The sequence below is a fragment of the Brassica napus genome, chromosome C7 (assembly GCF_020379485.1).
Source record: "Brassica napus cultivar Da-Ae chromosome C7, Da-Ae, whole genome shotgun sequence".
Classification (NCBI taxonomy): Eukaryota; Viridiplantae; Streptophyta; class Magnoliopsida; order Brassicales; family Brassicaceae; genus Brassica; species Brassica napus.
In genome coordinates this window covers 43,589,983-43,606,073 of record NC_063450.1, presented here as the reverse complement: position 1 = coordinate 43,606,073, position 16,091 = coordinate 43,589,983, and the positions used below count along the sequence as shown (strand labels likewise).

General features: G+C 36.7%; 4 protein-coding genes across 7 annotated transcripts; 3 read left to right on the top strand and 1 right to left on the bottom strand.

The window, feature by feature from the left end:
• Nucleotides 1-1,548: 1,548 nt before the first annotated feature.
• On the top strand, nt 1,549-3,827 carry LOC106410888 (probable folate-biopterin transporter 2). Its single transcript, XM_013851517.3, has 4 exons — nt 1,549-2,643; nt 2,721-2,816; nt 2,884-3,054; nt 3,125-3,827. Exons 1-4 carry the CDS (start codon nt 2,017-2,019, stop codon nt 3,728-3,730), a joined length of 1,500 nt encoding a protein of 499 aa, XP_013706971.1. The 5' UTR covers nt 1,549-2,016; the 3' UTR covers nt 3,731-3,827.
• Nucleotides 3,828-5,337: 1,510 nt separating this feature from the next.
• LOC106410889 (nuclear nucleic acid-binding protein C1D) lies at nt 5,338-8,277 on the top strand. 4 transcript variants are annotated; one of them, XM_013851518.3, is made up of 6 exons: nt 5,391-5,763; nt 5,878-5,933; nt 6,003-6,057; nt 7,209-7,289; nt 7,369-7,599; nt 8,056-8,277. In XM_013851518.3, exons 1-6 carry the CDS (start codon nt 5,532-5,534, stop codon nt 8,151-8,153), a joined length of 753 nt encoding a protein of 250 aa, XP_013706972.1. In that variant the 5' UTR covers nt 5,391-5,531; the 3' UTR covers nt 8,154-8,277. The 4 variants fall into 4 exon arrangements, with proteins under 4 accessions (XP_048617913.1, XP_048617914.1, XP_013706972.1 ...); XM_013851519.3 differs by having other exon boundaries at nt 5,396-5,763; nt 7,369-7,630; XM_048761956.1 differs by having other exon boundaries at nt 5,338-5,763; nt 5,878-6,057.
• Nucleotides 8,244-9,089, bottom strand: LOC106410890 (early nodulin-like protein 3). Its single transcript, XM_013851520.3, has 2 exons — nt 8,813-9,089; nt 8,244-8,728 (listed from the first exon to the last, which is right to left on the bottom strand). Exons 1-2 carry the CDS (start codon nt 9,003-9,005, stop codon nt 8,349-8,351), a joined length of 573 nt encoding a protein of 190 aa, XP_013706974.1. The 5' UTR covers nt 9,006-9,089; the 3' UTR covers nt 8,244-8,348.
• Nucleotides 9,090-12,653: 3,564 nt separating this feature from the next.
• LOC106411558 (phospholipase D Z) lies at nt 12,654-15,289 on the top strand. The gene is made up of 7 exons (XM_013852346.3): nt 12,654-12,958; nt 13,238-13,442; nt 13,543-13,744; nt 13,811-14,004; nt 14,086-14,242; nt 14,337-14,501; nt 14,578-15,289. The coding sequence occupies exons 1-7, from the start codon at nt 12,802-12,804 to the stop codon at nt 15,025-15,027; spliced, it is 1,530 nt and encodes a 509-aa protein (XP_013707800.1). The 5' UTR covers nt 12,654-12,801; the 3' UTR covers nt 15,028-15,289.
• The last annotated feature ends 802 nt before the right edge of the window (nt 15,290-16,091 follow it).

The following is a 16,091-nucleotide window of genomic DNA, read 5'->3' as shown; positions in this document are numbered from 1 at the left end:
AGTTTTTATTATGGTTTTTTGTAATATTCTTGTTGTTTAATTCTAGTTTTAAAATATTATAAATCTTGTTTTAAATTTTTTATTTAATTTCATGTGTAACACTTAAATTTATAAAACAAATTTGAAATATTTATAAGATATAAAAGTTTTAAGGATTAAAACAATAAACAAAAAAATATTTAAGAATTATAAATATGATGTATAATTGTAAGGACCAAAATGCAAATAAAGAGATGAAACTTCAAATTTGAAGTTTTGAAAAGTGAAACTCTATATTTGGAGTTTAACTCTTCAAAACTTCAAAACTTCAAATTTGAAATTTTGAAGTTTCTTTTTGGAGATCAAAAAACTATATATTTGGAGTTATAGAATTTCTTTTGGAGATGCTTTTACTTGTCCCACCCAATCTTCTTGCGAAGAAAAGGAACAATATGGAAAATGCTGAAGTAGGAGACTTCATACTTTATGTAAGATTTCAATAACAGATTTTTTCTTTAATGCTGGTTAATGATAATATTATAAAATATAAAATGTTATATACACAACTATACAGTTGATATATTTTATTTATAACCGTCGATAATTTTACATAATTTATGATAATTTACTGACTATTTAACGATATTCTATGCAACATGATAAATATATTTTCTAAATATCTTTTTCTAATTCTCTGAAACTGAAATGTCACTATTTTGATGTATAAACATTAATTAATATTTAGTTAAACCACAAACAAAAAATAATTTCACAAAACCTTTGATTTTAAACAACTAGACTAAAACACATCTCCAACCCAACCTAAAATTTCAAATTTTGAGGTTGTAAACTATTCACAGCTTCAAAACTATCTTTTATTTTATTTTTGGTCTTTTTGTTATTTCTTTTCATAAATACATATACCAAATTTAATTTAGAATAATTCAAGTATACAAAAATAAAATAAAATAAAATAAATATTACATAACATTAAATAAAGTTCACACAATATAAAAATACATAAAATAAAGTTTACGCAAAATAATATAATATTGTGTGTTGTATAACTAAATGTATGTTCTATATGTATTTGTGGAGTTTTTATCATTGTTAGTAACTTTTGTTAATGTCAAAGTTTATTATGCAAATAAATAAAATTTCAAAGACTTTTTCGAGGATTCATGGTTAAAATAACCGGTCCTCAAATCTTCGTTTTGAAGTTTTGTTTTCCTTTTATAATGAAGTTTTGGGTTGGAGATGCTCTGATAAAACTCAAACATTTTCATATCTACAACACAAATGTGAAGAAAGATAGAAAAGTCAAAAGCATTAGTGAAATATCAAACGATTAGGTTTGTTACGGTGACTTTGATGCAAAACATTACAAAACATAATTCTTCTTTTTCATGAATTTACCTTATAATTTTTTTTTTTGTGTGTCTAAAATTCGCTTTAATTTGCAAATAAACCTTATTTTTCTGAGTGGTATCTGATAAAAGAAACAAACATTTAAAATCAAAAATAGTTTCTATTTTTTTTAAAGTTTCTACTTTTAAGGTGAAGGCAATGAAAACAGAAAGTAGAAAAATTTAGACAGAATGTTCTTCTTGGTAAGAGACAAACGAAAGATGTGTTTTGTCAAAACATTTAGCAGCAAAACTTGACATTTTCCCGTTCGTCGCTCTCTCCTCTGACATTTCTTTAATAACTTTTTTTCTTCTCCTCCATCTTCTTCTTCAATGAGCTTTTGTTGTTCATACAGAATCAAGTCAACGAATGTTCTTCTTTGCCAATCTCATTCTTGTTTTCATGAGCTTTTTTAATCCAAGCTAAGATTTTGAATTCCCAAATCCCTGTTCTTTGACTTGCCTTCCATCAAAAGATTCACCAGTTCTATGATCTAAGCTTCAAATCCAACCCAAGAAAAAACATCCACTTCAAGCCAACTCTGGTCCTGGATCTGTTTAACCCACAGTTTCAGACCAAACCCACATCAAAAGTTTCAACATTTAAGCCAAATCTTGAACCTAACCAGCTATGGTGGTAGAAGACCAGAATCTCGAAAGTGGCGGATCCGTCCGTGTAGTCATCAAAGGAGAGAGTCATCTCCGTACTGTACTGTGGGGTCCAGTGCGGTGGATAAAGATGCTGGCCAAAGAGCTTCACTGGAGCTTTGTCTTCGGCGTGGTCTCACTCTACGGTATAAATCAAGGCCTTGGCGGCTCATTAGGCCGTGTAGCCACCGAGTATTACATGAAAGATGTTCAAAAGGTTCAGCCTTCAGAGTCTCAGGCTCTCACGGCCATCACCAAGATTCCGTGGATCATTAAGCCTCTCTGGGGCATTCTCACCGATGTTCTTCCCATCTACGGCTTCCACAGACGCCCTTACTTCGTTTTGGCAGGTGTCCTTGGAGTGGTTTCTATGCTTTTCATATCGGTTCTTGGGAATCTGCATCTTTACTTGGCGCTCTTGTGGATGACAATAGCAAGTGCTGCGATGGCGATAGCTGATGTGACTATTGATGCTTGCACTGCCTACAACAGTATTAAACACCCTTCTCTTGCCTCGGATATGCAGAGCTTGTGTAGCTTAAGCTCTTCCATTGGTGCGCTTCTTGGTTTCTTCATGAGTGGCATCTTAGTTCATCTTGTTGGCTCCAAGGTTAGCCAATCTCTCGCAGTGATCTCTGTCATCTGTAACTTCTTTTAAATGACGTGTTTCGGTTTTTTGGACATTAGGGTGTGTTTGGCTTGCTGACACTCCCATTTGCGTTGGCATCAGTAGTAGGGATGGTGTTTAGTGAGTCCCATGTTCCTGGCTTCTCTTACAAACAGGTAATGTCATTGTCTCTTTCACTATGCTTGAGTTTCCACTACTGACTCTCGTTTTGTATCAATCCAGGTAAACCAGAAGTTTATAGACGCAGGGAGAGCGATGTGGAGGACGATGAAGTGCTCAGATGTGTGGAGGCCGAGTCTGTATATGTTCATTTCCCTTGCTCTTAGTTTGAACATTCATGAAGGTCTCTTCTATTGGTTCACAGATTCAAAGGATGGCCCTTTGTTTGCTCAGGTACTCAACCACTCTCAAAACATACTTGAAGTTGCTTACCATGTTGAGATCTTTTCTTGTTTTGTTTCAGGAAACTGTTGGTTTCATCCTCTCAATTGGTTCGGTGGGGTCGATTCTAGGAGCAACCTTGTACCAGCTAGTCCTGAAAGACCATCCCTTCCGCGGCATTTGTTTGTGGACTCAACTTCTCTTTGCCTTGGCAGGGATGCTTGACCTCATTCTCGTGCTACGTCTCAACTTGAAACTTGGCTTACCAGACTATCTCTTCATAGTGGTCGACGAGATAGTGTCTCAGATGATAGGACGCCTAAAATGGATGCCGTTGCTCGTGCTCACTTCAAAGCTTTGTCCTCACGGAATTGAAGGGACATTCTTTGCGTTGCTGATGTCTATTGACAATGCAGGCTTCATGACCTCTTCTTGGCTCGGAGGAGTGTTGCTGCACGTCCTCAAGGTGACTAGGACAGAGTTTGGCAACCTCTGGCTTGCGGTTTTGATCAGGAATGTGATGAGAGTTTTGCCGCTCTTTGTTCTGTTTCTTGTGCCCAAGGGAGATCAGAACACGTTCAAGCTCCCGGGTGAGATCATGGGGGAAGATTCTGATTCTGATGAAGAGAAAGAAGAAGCTCGGAACTTGGAGTTGGCGTCTCTTGTTCATTCCGCTGATAGAAGATAGCTCACAGTGTTCTCTTGTTATAGACAAATCTTTGAAGCACATGCTTCATTGTCTCTGAACTGTTTACCTGCATTGATATAAAGTGCAAATTTTACAAGTTTGTCACATTTGTTGGGTATAGAAGGACAGTGTATGTCTTGTAATATAAATAGTTCCTTGGGGAAAAGCATCAAGAAGAATCTTGCAGAACTGGGACTGGAATACACAATTACAAGCTGTGTCTGAGAATGTGATTCTAACATATCTTATGAGTTTTGAAACACTAAACAGGTTGAAATCTTTTTCTATAGGAACAAACCATGAGGTGAAGGAACAATCATCACTATCATCTCAAGTCTCGTCTCCGCGGTTGATGATTTCCGTGGTGGACTTTGGCTGTGGGTTTCCCCACGGTGTCGCTTTTTAGATGATTCTCGAGATTCGTCAGGCCTCTCCTCCACGATACTCTATAAAAGCAACTTCTATGCGTCTAAGCTTTTGTCTGTAGCCCAAGAAAAAACAAACAGAGTAAGCGAGCAGCCTATTTAGTTTCGAATGATACAAAGCAGCTAACCGATAAGGTACAAACATGAAGCAATAATGTAAATCGGTGTCTTTTAATCCATACTAGATTTTGAAGCGCGGATTTTTTAATTATAAAAAAGTTTTATATGAATTAATGTTTTGAGATTGTTATACACTATTATTTCAGATTTTATATGTATATTTTTATATAATTTTTTCATACGATTCTACGGTTTGTCGGACCTGAAAAACTAAATCCGAAACCAACCAAAAAAAATGGGTGCAGTTCGGGTCTGAGTTATGGAAAAAGTAACCGACCCTAACTTAAACTATATATTTTAAAATATTTAGTTATGTCAAACGTTTAGGATCCAAAGAACTTAGAACTGCATATCCAAACATGAATCCTATGTTTCGAAACATTTTCTCCTTTGAAATAATGTAGAAATATTAAAGGATTTTGGTATAACTAAACTAACATATAAAACATCTTATATATTTTAAATCAAATTTTCAAAAGTTAAGAATTTAATTAAATGTTTTAAAAGTTAAAATATCTTGTACATTCGTGTGATTGAAATAATGTGGGTTGCTAAAATGTAAAAGGATAACGATTGTCGTTATAAAAATTGTTTTAAATCGTGGTTATTTATTAAAATGTAATAAGTTTTAAGTTGTTGCTATAATAAAAACATGTTATGATATTTGGTTTTATATTATAGGTTGTACTAAAAAATGAAAGGGTACAAACAACTATAATAGGTATATTTTTTATGACTCCGTTATCTTTTAATAGTATTGATTTGCCTGTTTAAGCTGAATTCCTAAATTATTTTCAAAAGTAGATAAATGAATTTGATCAAACCTTTGTTCCTCGTCCAGTCCATTGTCAAGTTGGGTACGTACACAATCATTAGCCTTGAGATCCTCGTCATCAACCTTAAAAGTTATCCCACCAGTATTCTCGCTCCCTTGGAGAGTAGCTCTTCTTGTGTACATCGTCAGTTTCGTCATCCTCTCTAACCCATTTTGAAGCTGTCAATATAAAGGTCATTCTTCAAGGCTTAACTATCAGTCGGGGCAATCGAGATGGGTGACGACGGCCCTTTAACGGCCCATATCTGACTGACTATGACAGCATTTTAATATCGCTGACGTCATTCTTCCCGATTGCGTTTCAGAAACGCCTCTCTATTTATAAAAACAAAATAAAAAGAATTCAACAAATAGTCTACCGCCGCCGCAAACCTAGCTCTCCGCCGCCGTGTTGTTCCCAACTCTGTCTAATTGAATAAGGATGGAAGGAGGAGGTGAAGGAAGTAGCAGCGCCGCCCCAGCAGCAGCAGGAGTAGTTCCGAAATCAGCGATGGAGGCTGTGAAACAAGCACTGGCCCACCTCGAGGAGCTCAAACCGCAGCTCGAGGAGATGCTCTCTCTAGCTCAGCCAGAGGTTCTTGCTCAGATGCAGCCGTTGAAGCGAGCTAAGGTCATGTACATGCTCGCCGAAGCCACCACAACAATCTTCAATCGTAACCCTCCTTCTCTCCCTCTTTCTTCGTTCTTGCTATGAGATTGAAAAGTTTGTTCCTTTGTGGGATATGTAAATGTGTTGTTGTGGCTTTTTTGTTTTTTTTGTTTTACAGTGAGGTTGAGATGTACAGGCGTTAATCCCGACGATCACCGTGTCAAATCTGAAATTGTAATGTCTTTTGGCTATTCGTTTTTGTTTGTTGATGAAAATGACTTCTCTTTGGCTGTTTTTTCGCAGGAGAGGCTTGACGTCTACAAAGAGAAGTTTCAGCGTTGTATGGATCGAAGCAAAGGTAAACACCCTGTTCCTTACTAATTTCGCTAGAAAGATCAAAACTTGTTTACTTATGACTGTTTGGATTGAAAGATTGTGTTTTTGGGTTCGTTAAAACTCTTGTTTCAGTTTGAATTGGTGATTGTGTTGTCTCGTGGACAAAAAACAAGTGTTATCTCTGCCTTAGATATGCTCTTAGTTTATAAATTTCTTAGCCATTTTTATTTTATAGAGAAAGGTAGGCGCTATTGCTAGGCGATGGTTAGGCGTCTTATAGAGAATTATTGTTTAGGTGGGTGTCTAAACCGATTTTCTGGACAATTACACGATTTTCTTAAAAATCATTCTGGAAAAAATCGTTTCATTTAGATCCAATTTACCAAAGCGCTGCCTACACCGGTTTTTAGAACACTGCTGTAAAGGGAGTCCTATTTTTCTAATTTTTCTAGAGACCTGCATTTCTGACCTTGTATTGGATTATCTATGTTTGTTAGTTTCATTGTGCTATAAGAGTGTTAGCCATAACTTCTCGTAGATATAATGTTTTTTTTTCGTTGATAGATTTTTTTTATTGCATACACCCATCTTAAATGCAGGGGAGTAGTATGTCAACTTTGTATACTGAAGTGGTGTTTCCATTGGAAGGCTTATCATATTCTCTCCCGCCTAATCCATTGTTCTGCGCTTTAGCTTTTCGTCACCTTGACTTATTTCATCTACCTATATCATCTTTAATTTCCAATTTGCTTCTATAAAAAAAAACTGTTACATTCCATTTGGGACACCTTAGTCTGTTGAAATCAAATAAACTTCTTTCTTTGCTATATTTCCCAAATTGATTGATGCTCAACTTACTTTTATAAAACTTATAAGATCTGTTTCATTGAATTCTTGTTAGCAAGCCATTTTCCCTTTTTGTTGAAGATCCATTTGTTTTTTTTGTCTACAACAGTTTTACATGGTTTGGGCCTCGCTTCGCTCGGTACGAAGCGAGGCCCAAACCATGTAATATAAATCCCTCCCAACGGAAATCGAACTTGTGACGGTTTTATCTTGTTTAGGAATTTTTTTTATTCAGTTGGATTTTGTTTAGAGACTGAATTGCTACCTTTAATTCAATGCCTTATCCGCTATATGATGTCTTATTCGTTTCTCTCCATTTTATCGTAGAACCATTGCGTCCGACTACAGTCTTAAACCGTCAGGCAGCTACCCGTTTCATCGAACATTCTCTGCCTGATCTTTCATCTGGTAAGCTTTTATACAGTTATACAGTTTTCGCTTTCCTACCTTCCTTGTTTCTCTAACAACCGTTGCTAAATGAATGCAGCTCAAAGGCAAAACATTAGGGACCTCAGCAAAGGAGAGAAATCAAGGATGAGGTATTCAGAAACATCTGCAAAAAAGAGGAAATACCAATCAAATGAGAAACAGTCTGTTCGATCTGCTGCAAAGGAATTTCTTGAAAAGGCAGCTCGTGAGCTTAATGGTAACAATGAAAATGGTTTGAAGGGCCCTCTAATGGCGGCAGCTGAGGGTACTTCAGATGATGTTGAAATGGGTACAGCCTGATTTTCCAAATATATATCATGGTAGCGTTCTCTTGTCCAAGTTATAAATTGCCCTCTTCTTATTATCTCTGACCACCTGAATGCAATCTCTAGAATTGACATAATTGTGCTAATTTAATGAGTTTGTGATATATTGGGAAACTGATAGTGAGTTTAAAGTAGATACAGGGAAATAAACATATAGTTTCTTATAGATAGAATCTCAAGCTATTATATCCCATAATAACAACACTGTTATTTTTCCGAATAATGTAGCCTCTTTATGAGTTGTTCTTACTTCTCGTGATGATATAACTTTGGTATTCAAACCACCGGGCAAGTGTTTTTTGTTGGCCCCTTGAGGGTTGAAATGAATCAGTATCATTTATGTTCTATTAAGTCATTGCATATGTCACTTGTTTGCAAAACTCTTGGTCCTTTTAAATCTTTCTGTTCATCTTTTGCAGCTGCTGATCTTTTTGGATTGTGTCTTCGGCATTCGTCGTCCTCATCACCATCTTTTTTTCTGAGAGAAGTTTGTTTTCTCAACTCATCTTATCTTTGATGGTGTCTTTTAAAATTTATTATGGACCTATATAAGTCAGGGTTGGTGTATGTTGTAGATTGCATTTTGTTAGCAACTGATCTCATAATCTCTTAGAAGTTCGTCTAATATATATTCGGAAATACACCATTGTCAAAAAGCCAAAAGAATTTTAACCGAAAGAATATAAACCAGAGATGGAATCTAAACAGTCTATTATTGGTAGAGCAGAACAATTGCTAATCCAACAAATCCAAAAACTCCAATTCTTCTGGTCAAAGAAGAAGCTGAACCGGTTGCAGGCAGAACAGCTGGCGCTCCCAAAAGAGCATGAGAAGGTGCTGGAGAAGGAGCAGAACCGGTGAAGAAACCACCAGTGTGGCCACCACGAGAAGACATGACAACAACGTGAAGCTTCTCACCTTCCACACAGTTGCTTTTGGTGCCGCTGATGAAGAAGAAAGAACCAGATCTATCTAGCTTCACCTTGGTGTCTCCATTGCTGTAATTAGCTGCTGGTTTCGTGGTGTTGCAGTTAATGTAAGCTTCTTTAGTCACTTGCAGAACCGAGTCCTTTTCTCCATCGTACTTCCACACTGCGTTTAACACATTCACATAAGGTTATGAACTTTAAAGACAAAACGAAGGAGATGTGTTGTTTGGATAGTGAAAAAACTCACCGAGAGAATCGCCGACGTGAAACCGCAAACTCTCAGCCCATTTGTTGAGGGATTCAGAAGGTGAAGAAGGGATTTTCCAGGCGCTGGATTTGCCTCCGACCAGAATCTCTTTGCAACAGGCGAGATCAGCCAACAACAACAGTAAGCAGAAGAAGTATAGACAGGAAGTCTCAAGTACAGTTGTCCGAGCCATTAGAGTTAAGTTGAGTATGAGACAGAGAGAGAGAGAGAGATGAGACAGATGTGGCTTAAGTGAGTCTGTTGTGAATGAATGATTGGATGTGTATATATAGAGGAAGAAACTAGCCGTTTGGAAGTAAATGGTGCTACTCTGCTTGTCCTAACGGTTATTTATAACGGTCAAGTCCCTTACTAAGTCTCTCTTCCAAGAAAAAAAAAAGTAGAAAAAAACATTTTTTTTTAAAACGGTCGGAGACAGACATTAAAAGAGAAAATATTACCCTCAGAGACACAATATGACTTACATATTACACTAAAGAACATTTTCCTAGATGACACACTTTCTTCGAGTAAGTTTACACATATACCCCTAACTACACGGTTGATACATTTTGTTACCACCTCTAACTAAAAACATTAAAATATAATTTTTTTTTTCATTTTCTTCTTTTCATGTCAAATCTCAATATCACTTTTCTTTTATCTAACTCACAAAATTCCCAAATCGACAAACAAACCCTTGTCTCTTTCTCCTCCTTCGTTGTACTCTTGATCTTTTTCCGTCGTCATTCTCTCAGATTATAGCTAAAGTCTCAAAAACCTGAACTGTAAACCTCTAGATACTCTTTAAATCTTCAAGATCCGCCGGTTTTCACTCGAACTCCATCTTTCTCAACCGCTGACGGTTTGTTTCCTAGCAGCCGTTGTTCCACAGACATATCGGCGACTGTTCTTCTCCATGGAAGGTTCTTCCAAACCTCAAAAGTAACTACCACGAACGAGGCTCGGTCCCGTGGAAACGATGCGGTGGCGATGGAGGCCGTGGTGGAGAAAGCGGTGGATACCGCAATGGAGTCGGTGGTGGTTATGGAGGCGATGGTGGAAGACGTGAGTGTGGATACAATGGTGGTGGTTGGTGGAGGTGGCTACTTGAGTGGAGGAGATGGTGGAGGATACGACGGTGCTGGATACGGTGGAGGAAGCGGTGGATACCACAGTGAAAGCGATGGAGGTTATGGAGGTGATGGTGGATGACGTGAGTGTGGATATAATAGTGGTGGTTGGTGGCGGCGATTTCTCCTGTCCACGCATCTCTCGTCCACGCATCTTCCATCCATACATCTCTGATCTACGCATCTTTCTTTTGTCCACAACTAACTCCCATTTACAAATCTAAGCGACAGCCACCGACACATAAAATCGTGGGAGCAATCACAAGTGTATAAGCTCTACCTACATGTCTAAAAGCACAAGCATCAACTTAGCAGCAACCATACAAGTATTCAACAAACTCACAATGACTGCAACAATGCCCCCACCAAAAGAGAATATGACAGAGGAAGACAATTACATCGAAGAAGAAGAAGAAGAATTTTAGGAGATAAGGAGGATAAAACAAAGAAGATGAAGAAGCTCGGGTTGAGACTTGAATTTGCCGATACAAATGAAGAAGGAACCGATCACTTTTGTTGGAGTTTGGTTCATGTGTTGATCTTGATTCTTTTGTGTTACCTATGGTAATATGCTTTCTGAAATAAATGGTATATGTCCATGTGATGTTGTCCATTGTATTTTGTACACAATATCTTATATTTGCCAAGATCCTTTTCCACGAAGAGAGTAGCAACAAAAACTCAAATTCACCGCAAGTTTATTGCACTTCCACCAATTATGTATCCACCATAACCACATCTACAGATTTTTATTTAGTTATACAAGTGGTATATGTATGTAATTTGTTTGTTTGATTGGTTTCTAATTGTTATAAATTCTCTACTAGAAAGGGTTAAAGCCGCTAAACTAAATTAACAAAACTTCAAACCCATAACTCCATATTATACAATTAGATTTTGTTCATATACTTTTTTATTCTAACGAAGCTTGCAAACTTCATGTGTGTGTGTTTTTTCATGTAAAACAACGGAAGGTTTTAGTGTAGCAAAAAAAGAGTAAAGACAAGTCGATCCTGTGGAAGAAGTTAGATGCTCATGTGTTCGGTAAACATAAGACCATGATCCCTGAATCTATTTGAATCTCCTCCAACGAACAACTAGCAGAAATGGTCCTCCAAATGTCTGCAATATATAGTCACAACCAAACATCAGCATTCATATAACCCACTGAACACCAGAGCCTTGACAGCAATACTCACAACCACAACAACATTCCCGCTAATCACGAGAGTCCCATCCACACCACAACAATCACACGAACCACAAGAGTCCCATCCACAACACACTTTGAGACAATCCGATCTTCTTCTTGTCCACCACGAACTCCCAGTTTCCCATCGGAACCACAAATAACCAAATCATTACTTCCAACAATAACATAAGAATAATGAAATAGATGAAACCATCTTTTATTAAATTAAAATGAACCAACATACGTTGCTACCTTCACAAAGAAGATTTCAAACGGAATCACAAAACGCTCGACGGAGTTTTTGCCAACTCTGCTCAACTTCTCTTTCACCATATCTCTCAACACAATTTCAAGCTTTTCTAGGAAAAAAGATGGAAACCTTTGTCTTCTGCTACTTTCACCACAGTCATATCCTTATTAATTGCACCATCCACCAAAAACTTTCATAGACTTTCCGCAGCCGTTAGACTTTTTTTCTTTAGATCAGATCAAACGACCAAAAACGATTCTCTTCATCCCATATACCTATTTTTTAAATTCACCCATTTGTCAATTATTGTAACTAAAAAGAAATTTAGTTACAAAGAGAGAGAAAGTGTTTCGGTTGTTTCTTTAAAACCAATACACTCCTCTCTAGACAATATCAGGGTTACTTTTGTCCGAAAATAAACAGCTGGCAGGTAAAAGTGTGCTAAGTTTGTAATGTGTCTTTTAGCGATAGAAAAACTGAGAAAGTGTCTCTCAATGTAACTCTCTCATTAAAAGAAGCATTATATTAGCATTTACCTGAGATGTTCTGCTCTAACCCATAATAAAACTTCTACGTCATTTTCTGGTTAATTTTGTTTACACGAACAATAACATAATGAGATTTAAAATAATTAATTCCATCCGAATATATTTATAATAATTTTAATATCAATATAATTTAGGGCAAATCTCCAAAATAGCATATTTCTAAGTTTATGTCACAAAAATAACTCTAAAATAGCATTTTATCTTTTGAAAAATTTAAATTTTTATTTATTTTTCAAAATTTGAAATCTTATCCCAAAATCCCAAAATCTCACTCCCCAACTCTAAATCCTAAAACCTAAACTCTGAACCCTAAACCCCACCCCTAAACTCTAAACCCTAAACCTAAATCCTAAACCCCACCCCTTAACTCTAAACCCGTCTAAATTAATTTACCATAAGTATATATTTATCTCTTTTGATAAAACATTAAGTGCTATTTTGGTCATTTTTATTCTTAGAGACTATATTTATGACAAAAACTTTTTTAGTGCTATCCCAGTCATTTTCTCTATAATTTATAATAATTTAATATCAATACAATTTAATAATTTAAATGACAAAAGAGAAAGAAAATATGCAATTAAGACACAAACTATACAAAATTTATGTCCAAAAGCTTTTTTGGTTACTTTCTTAATTATTCTAGATATTTTTTTTTAGTTATTGAGGGTGATATCCTTGACGTTAATAACTTCAAATTTGCGATGTGTGAAGCATTGACTTTTCAAGATCAAAATTTATCCGTAAAAGAATATTCGGTCGGTGCTCACAAACTATAATGCGTTCTCATATGTTCTCTTGAGTCTTCTTGATGATGAACAGAAAAGTGCTGCTGAATCCATACGTGGCCACTCAAAGAGAGAAAGATGAGGAGAGTGCTTCTATACTCATTCGTTTTGGTTCTAGCTTGCCTCTCCCTACCACGTTTTGTAGAATCTTCCGACCGATGCAAAGCTTGGCTAGTTCAGTCCATCCCCACTGACATGCCCGAGCTTCCTCTCATCCCTGGTGTACTTTCCACAGGTTATTATTCAATATTACTATTTACTCTGTTTTAGTGTTTTCTCCCCTAGAAAAATCTGCAAATTTGTGGTTAGATTCTATCAAAAGTCTGGATTTGAAGTAAAGGGTTTTCTTATAGAAGGATGCATAATCATTTCGTTGCTTGTATTCAGAGAAAGATTGTTTTTTTCCAAAAAAAAAACTTTGTTTTTGATAACTTCCCGGGAAAAGTTGGATACTTTGTTAGTTATTATTACAAAGACCAGATCTTTATTTGTTTTAATGTCTGGTAGTGTGCAGGTGATGTGTTTCAGTGGCTTGCAAACAACTCAACAAGATCACTTGACATCATAGCACAGTACTGGCAGCTTCTTGCTAATCCAAAGGATCCTCGCTCTGGCGATTTCGGCTATTCCGATTCAGATTTGCAGCAGTTTGGAGCTCATCTTGGCTCTCTAGTTTACAAATCCATCGACAATGCTGCTAACCGTAACGTTAGCATCAGGTAAATCACTACGAGAACACACAGTTTCTTTGTCTAAACCTGCATAGTTAAGTTCATTTCTTGGAGCCAATTGTTTTGAGTCATAAATGTTTGTGCATAGACTATTATCTCATTCAGGAGTGTATCCAGAGTACACCAAAGAACCATCTGATCTTGCTTATGGAAGACCAAACGTGAAGAACGTGACTTTGCTACTAAGCAAATGGTACGGCTCAGGGATTGTTCATGCCAAAGTTTGGATTTCGGATGATCGCGACGTGTATATTGGATCTGCCAACAATGATTGGAAGTCGCTAACTCAGGTAATGTCTAAAACATATGCACATTGGAACCGTGTAGAACAATGTCAACTCTTTGGATGTTGCTAGGTGAAAGAAGTTGGCATCTACTTAAGTGGATGTTCACGAGTTGCTCGAGAGATCAAAACTTATTTCGATAGCTTGTGGAGATTAGCCTCTCTTGACTCTTCAGTTCACACAAGAAATGTATCAGATCAACAATGGCTGATCAATAGAACTGTTCCTTGCTGGTCACGTTTTATACCTAGCAAAGCAAGTTGCAAGTAATGTTACACTAAACCTAAAAACAATATTCTTTTTTTCTTTCTTATCTTACTAGAGAATAGTTTTTTTTTCTTTTTCAGGTCACCTCTTCCAAGTTACATAGACACACCCAATGTTTCACCAGGCTATCCTCCACTATCTGATCCTGAGATGTTCAATATCGACATCGAAACTCTCCCTAGAAACCATTCTTGTCAAGAAATGCAACCGAGTTATCTTTCTTTTGCACCACCAGAGGTTAAAGAAAAACAAGAAAATTTTAGAACACTTCAACACTCTTTGCTCTTGTATATATATATATGATATGGTTTTGGCTTTCTTGAAAATGTAGCTTTTGTTTGGAAAGCATCAATCTGATGAACAAGGATGGGTAGATACAATTAAATCAGTAGTGGAAGGAGGAACAGTGAGGATCAATACAATGGATTGGCTTGGTCAGTCTCAGTACACTAATCCCACGGTTTACTGGTCATCACTTTCTTCTGCGGTTTCCGAGGTACTAAACCTGTTCTTAATGATCTTATACTCGCCTGAAAATGCAAGAATATGAAAAACATAAGTTGACTTCGCAGGTTGTATTCGCCAAGAAAGCCAAAGTGAAGATCCTAGTAGCATATTGGGGTCATTTCATTCAGGCCACTGATGGATACTTGAGGTCGCTGCTTTACTCCAATGTTCTTTGCTCATCTTCCTCTTTGCAAAGGAAATGTTTTGGCCAAGTGGAGATCAGATACTACATGGTTCCTGGTTTTAACAAGACAGGACCTGCTGTCAGAAACGAGACTAAAACCGGAAACATGTTTCCAGGTTACACGAGGGTGAATCATGGGAAGTATGTGGTCAGTGACGTTAGGGCTCACATAGGAACCAGTAATCTCGTTTGGGACTATTTTTATGCGACAAGTGGTGTGAGCTTTGGAACATACAATACAGAGATTGCGTTGAAGCTTCAGGAGATCTTTGATGCAGATTGGAACTCTCCCTATGTAGTTCCAGTTCAAGAATTTGGACAAGATGTTTAAAATACTACTCCTTGCAGATAAGTCTTCAATTTATATCAGATTTCAAACTTAGGGCATACTTCAGACAAATGTTTAGGAATGATCATTCTAAATTCTGATAGTTTCTCATTGATTAACTATGTCCAAAACCTTAGTCTACATTGATGTGTTACCGAATAATAAACTTACATACACACAAATCAATCTATCAGAATTATAAACCGTGTAAAGGAGTATTTTTTTTATTGATCTTACATTAATGTAAATAAACTATTTTGGATGATCACACAACTTTTGGAAAGAGAACAATAGAAGTTACTGAAATCTTATCATGCCTAAGTATAAGAATCCCTAAGGTCAAAAAGACTTCTATTACATGGATTCATCCAACACATGAGCAACACAATTTATGGAGTCTATTATTTTAAACACGATGGTAAAGGATATATGATTGTGCTTGTAAACATGCATGGTCTAGTTGGGGATATTTTCGGTATAGTATTAAAGAAATATTGGACGTAGCATGTTGTGTAGGACTTACATTTTGGTTGGAGTAGGACCGAAGGAAGGTCGTTGGTATTAGAAATGAACAAAAGACACAGAGACACATAAATAGATAGATTGACACATGAAATGGGGCCGACATCAGATGACGGGTAAGCAGTTAGGTAATTAGTACCACACATTGCCTTCATCCTTATTCAATCTGTTATACGTCACTGTTCCTTTGTCTTGCACCACACACACCCACCGGCTTAGGATATATAGCAGAAACCAAATTGTTGTGGACCGAGCCGTTTTTGTGTGTATATGATATATCTAGAGTACAAGAAATATATTTGTTTGGGTTATTATAGCTAATTGTGGAGTTGATTCCGTGTTTCTTTAGTTTAATAATGTTGGATGAAAATAACCTTATTTTTGGGGGATAGAGTTTGGTGGTCCAGTGATAATGTTGGTGCATGTTCCATCTATTTTAGCTCGACTTGTATTCCATGCATCGAGGCTAAACAATGCATGATTGATTCATAACACCCACAAACAGTATCTTTTCACTTTTTTTTTTATCTCATTTTTTGTATATA

What these genes read in the sequence shown, in the direction of transcription:
- LOC106411558 (XM_013852346.3), top strand. Translation starts at nt 12,802, where the DNA reads ATGAGGAGAGTGCTTCTATACTCATTCGTTTTGGTTCTAGCTTGCCTC. An exon ending in CCCTGGTGTACTTTCCACAG is followed by an intron (nt 12,959 to 13,237) that starts GTTATTATTCAA and finishes GGTAGTGTGCAG; the next exon opens with GTGATGTGTTTCAGTGGCTT. An exon ending in ATTGGAAGTCGCTAACTCAG is followed by an intron (nt 13,745 to 13,810) that starts GTAATGTCTAAA and finishes GGATGTTGCTAG; the next exon opens with GTGAAAGAAGTTGGCATCTA.
- LOC106410888 (XM_013851517.3), top strand. Translation starts at nt 2,017, where the DNA reads ATGGTGGTAGAAGACCAGAATCTCGAAAGTGGCGGATCCGTCCGTGTA. An exon ending in TTCATCTTGTTGGCTCCAAG is followed by an intron (nt 2,644 to 2,720) that starts GTTAGCCAATCT and finishes TTTGGACATTAG; the next exon opens with GGTGTGTTTGGCTTGCTGAC. An exon ending in CTGGCTTCTCTTACAAACAG is followed by an intron (nt 2,817 to 2,883) that starts GTAATGTCATTG and finishes GTATCAATCCAG; the next exon opens with GTAAACCAGAAGTTTATAGA.
- LOC106410889 (XM_048761956.1), top strand. Translation starts at nt 5,532, where the DNA reads ATGGAAGGAGGAGGTGAAGGAAGTAGCAGCGCCGCCCCAGCAGCAGCA. An exon ending in TTGTATGGATCGAAGCAAAG is followed by an intron (nt 6,058 to 7,208) that starts GTAAACACCCTG and finishes ATTTTATCGTAG; the next exon opens with AACCATTGCGTCCGACTACA. An exon ending in TTCAGATGATGTTGAAATGG is followed by an intron (nt 7,600 to 8,055) that starts GTACAGCCTGAT and finishes CATCTTTTGCAG; the next exon opens with CTGCTGATCTTTTTGGATTG.
- LOC106410890 (XM_013851520.3), bottom strand. Translation starts at nt 9,005, where the DNA reads ATGGCTCGGACAACTGTACTTGAGACTTCCTGTCTATACTTCTTCTGC. An exon ending in TCACGTCGGCGATTCTCTCG is followed by an intron (nt 8,729 to 8,812) that starts GTGAGTTTTTTC and finishes TGTTAAACGCAG; the next exon opens with TGTGGAAGTACGATGGAGAA.